This window comes from Peromyscus californicus, unplaced genomic scaffold (genome assembly GCF_007827085.1).
Source record: "Peromyscus californicus insignis strain IS unplaced genomic scaffold, ASM782708v3 Scaffold_16__1_contigs__length_79575227, whole genome shotgun sequence".
Taxonomy (NCBI): Eukaryota; Metazoa; Chordata; class Mammalia; order Rodentia; family Cricetidae; genus Peromyscus; species Peromyscus californicus.
This window is the reverse complement of record NW_026294458.1, coordinates 8,997,841-9,000,326: the sequence shown is the minus strand read 5'-3', so window position 1 is coordinate 9,000,326 and position 2,486 is coordinate 8,997,841. Positions and strand designations below refer to the sequence as shown.

The 2,486-nt window shown below is 44.5% G+C and overlaps 1 gene segment (V, D, J or C); it reads right to left on the bottom strand.

Annotated features, from left to right (window-relative positions):
- Window positions 1–1,076: 1,076 nt before the first annotated feature.
- Window positions 1,077–1,570, bottom strand: LOC128111475 (immunoglobulin lambda variable 4-69-like). The segment is given in 2 exon segments: window positions 1,077–1,420; window positions 1,528–1,570. Coding segments are annotated over 2 exon segments (354 nt in total).
- Window positions 1,571–2,486: the final 916 nt, after the last annotated feature.

The window sequence follows — 2,486 nt, the reverse complement described above, 5'->3', positions numbered from 1 at the left end:
ATCAGCAACGTGAGAGGGAGGGGAGTGTTAGGGGAAGGTTGCAGAAGCCAAAGCACCAGAAAAAGCAGGCATTAGAGTCTGGTCACCATCTGAAAGACTGAACCAAAAAGGAAGAAAAAGAAAAAGTTATGCTATTCTAACTAAGGACTTGGGAAGTTTGGTAAACTCAATGGAATATCTTGGAAGATAGTCGGACCTGTTGCTGCAGTATTCTGACCCATGAGTTTGGCTTCAGAAGTTTCTTCAGGAAACTAATTCTGCTAGTCGTCTCCCTGAAATCCTGTTCAAAAGAATGGAGTCAAGATCCTGGCAAAACAGGAGCCTTTTGTAGGAATTTTCATGTTTTTGTTTGTTTGTTCATTTGTTTATTTCTATACATTGTTTCTTGAAATTTCATCGGATATTTTATAACCAAAAGTGAGATTCTAAAGACAGCCTTGGTTTATAGGAAGGTTGGCCTCAATGCAGATATGGCAAGGTCATGAAAGCAGTTTGGCAGAGACTAAACCACATGGTGGTTACTATGTCCTTCCTTCAAAGTCTCTGGGTAGGTTCACGAAGAAAAGAGGGAGTGTCCAGAGAGACATGGAGAAGTGCACATTCATTCATTGCTCAGCCCTTGTGACTCTTTTAGATCTTTCTTTTCCTTGGCTCCAACCACACTGTCACCTTAAAGGTTCTTACACTGTGCTTCTTGTGAATTTGCTGGAGTTAGAAAACAATTTGATCATGAGACAAGAAAGTAATCTTGTGAAGAACAGACATTTCTATGAACTTTGGTGAGTCACAGTGAGAGCTTTAGACCCACTGCTCCAACATCAAAGAAGAATATTCTCACCTCACCCGTATGCACATCACTTTTGACTTTTACATAGTCATCACTACTACATAGCAGAGAGCTCTATACAATCCTTGTCTTTTCCCTCTTTCTCCAGGAGTTCAGGAGGAAGTGCTGGACCTATGGTCTATTCTCTTGAGTATAAGCAGAAAACATCCAATGACTGTGATAGCTAAGAACTTCAGATGTTCCTTCTCACAATCCTAGGCCTTAGTAGCAAGAGACCAAAACAGTTTCTGTCCTGCTTCCTCATTTATCTGGGTCACTGTGTTCACCCAGTGCTATCACCTACACCACAGTAATAGTGAGCTTCATCTTCAGGCTGGATGTTGGAGATGCTTAAGTAGCGATCAGCCCCAGAGCTAGAGCCAGAGAAGCGGTCAGGAATCCCATTCCCCTTGCCATGGTTTCCATTACTATGAAGATACATCACATACTTAGGAGCCTTGTCTGGATGTTGCTGGTACCAACCAATGGTGTAGGTACTGTGCTGACTACTCAAGGTGCAGGTGAGTTTGACTGAGGATCCCAGGGAGGCAGAGGCTGTGGGTGACTGAGTCAGCATAAGCTGGGAGAAAGATCCTGAAAAAAAGAGAAACTCATTATGTCCATGCTGAGAGAAAGAGGAGAATGTATCTGCTGTCAGATGGTTTCCCTGAACTGGGAACAGGGTGCAGATGACTCCTGACCTGTACAATGAAGGAGGAAGAAGAGGAGAAGAGTCCAGGCCATGTTGCAGACACCACTGAGCTCTGCTGAGACAGACATGGTGCAGGTCTCTCTTATCCTTCAACAATTCTCAGAGAACTGACAGGGTCCTTTATGCAAATTATTCTTAGTCAACCAAATCCAGTCTTAGGTGTCTGTGCCATCAAAAGCCTGAGTGTCACTTCTTTTTTTTTTTTTTTTTTTTTGGTTTTTCGAGACAGGGTTTCTCTGTGTAGCTTTGCGCCTTTCCTGGAACTCACTTGGTAGCCCAGGCTGGCCTCTAACTCACAGAGATCCGCCGGCCTCTGCCTCCCGAGTGCTGGGATTAAAGGCGTGCGCCACCACCGCCCGGCGAGTGTCACTTCTTGCCTGAGGCTGCCCAAGGGACCACATTGTCCCCAGCTGCTGGGTCTGTTGAGTCCTGAGCAGACACAGAGACAGATGTTTGTGTTGTCAGCTGAGAGTCTCCAGACTCTTCAGTGTCACCTACAGACCCACTGAGCACATTCAGGTCTGTCATGTCTGTGTCCACGTGACGTCTCCCAAGGCTGCGATCATCAAACACTTTCTGATCAAGGTCAGAAGGACTTGCCTTCTCTGGGTATAGTATGTAGACTTGAATTCATGAGGAGCTCCTTATCCAGGGCCTTCTCCCATACAGATTGAGGGCACAGATATACTCTCCATGAGCCCCTCCTCAGATTGCACAAGAAACCTACCCGTTCCATGGTTCTACAGAACACATACTGGTGAATATTGGTGTCTAGGAAGATTACTATTATATTGCACAACTCTCTGAATACATTAGAAATACAAAGTTTTAGAAAATCCCAAGGCAAAACAAAACAAAAATGTGCATACACTAGAACAGAAAAGAAAGCTTGTCCTCAATTACGGTTTAAAAGGATCAGTGAAGAATGACTGTGTGGTGACTTCCAAG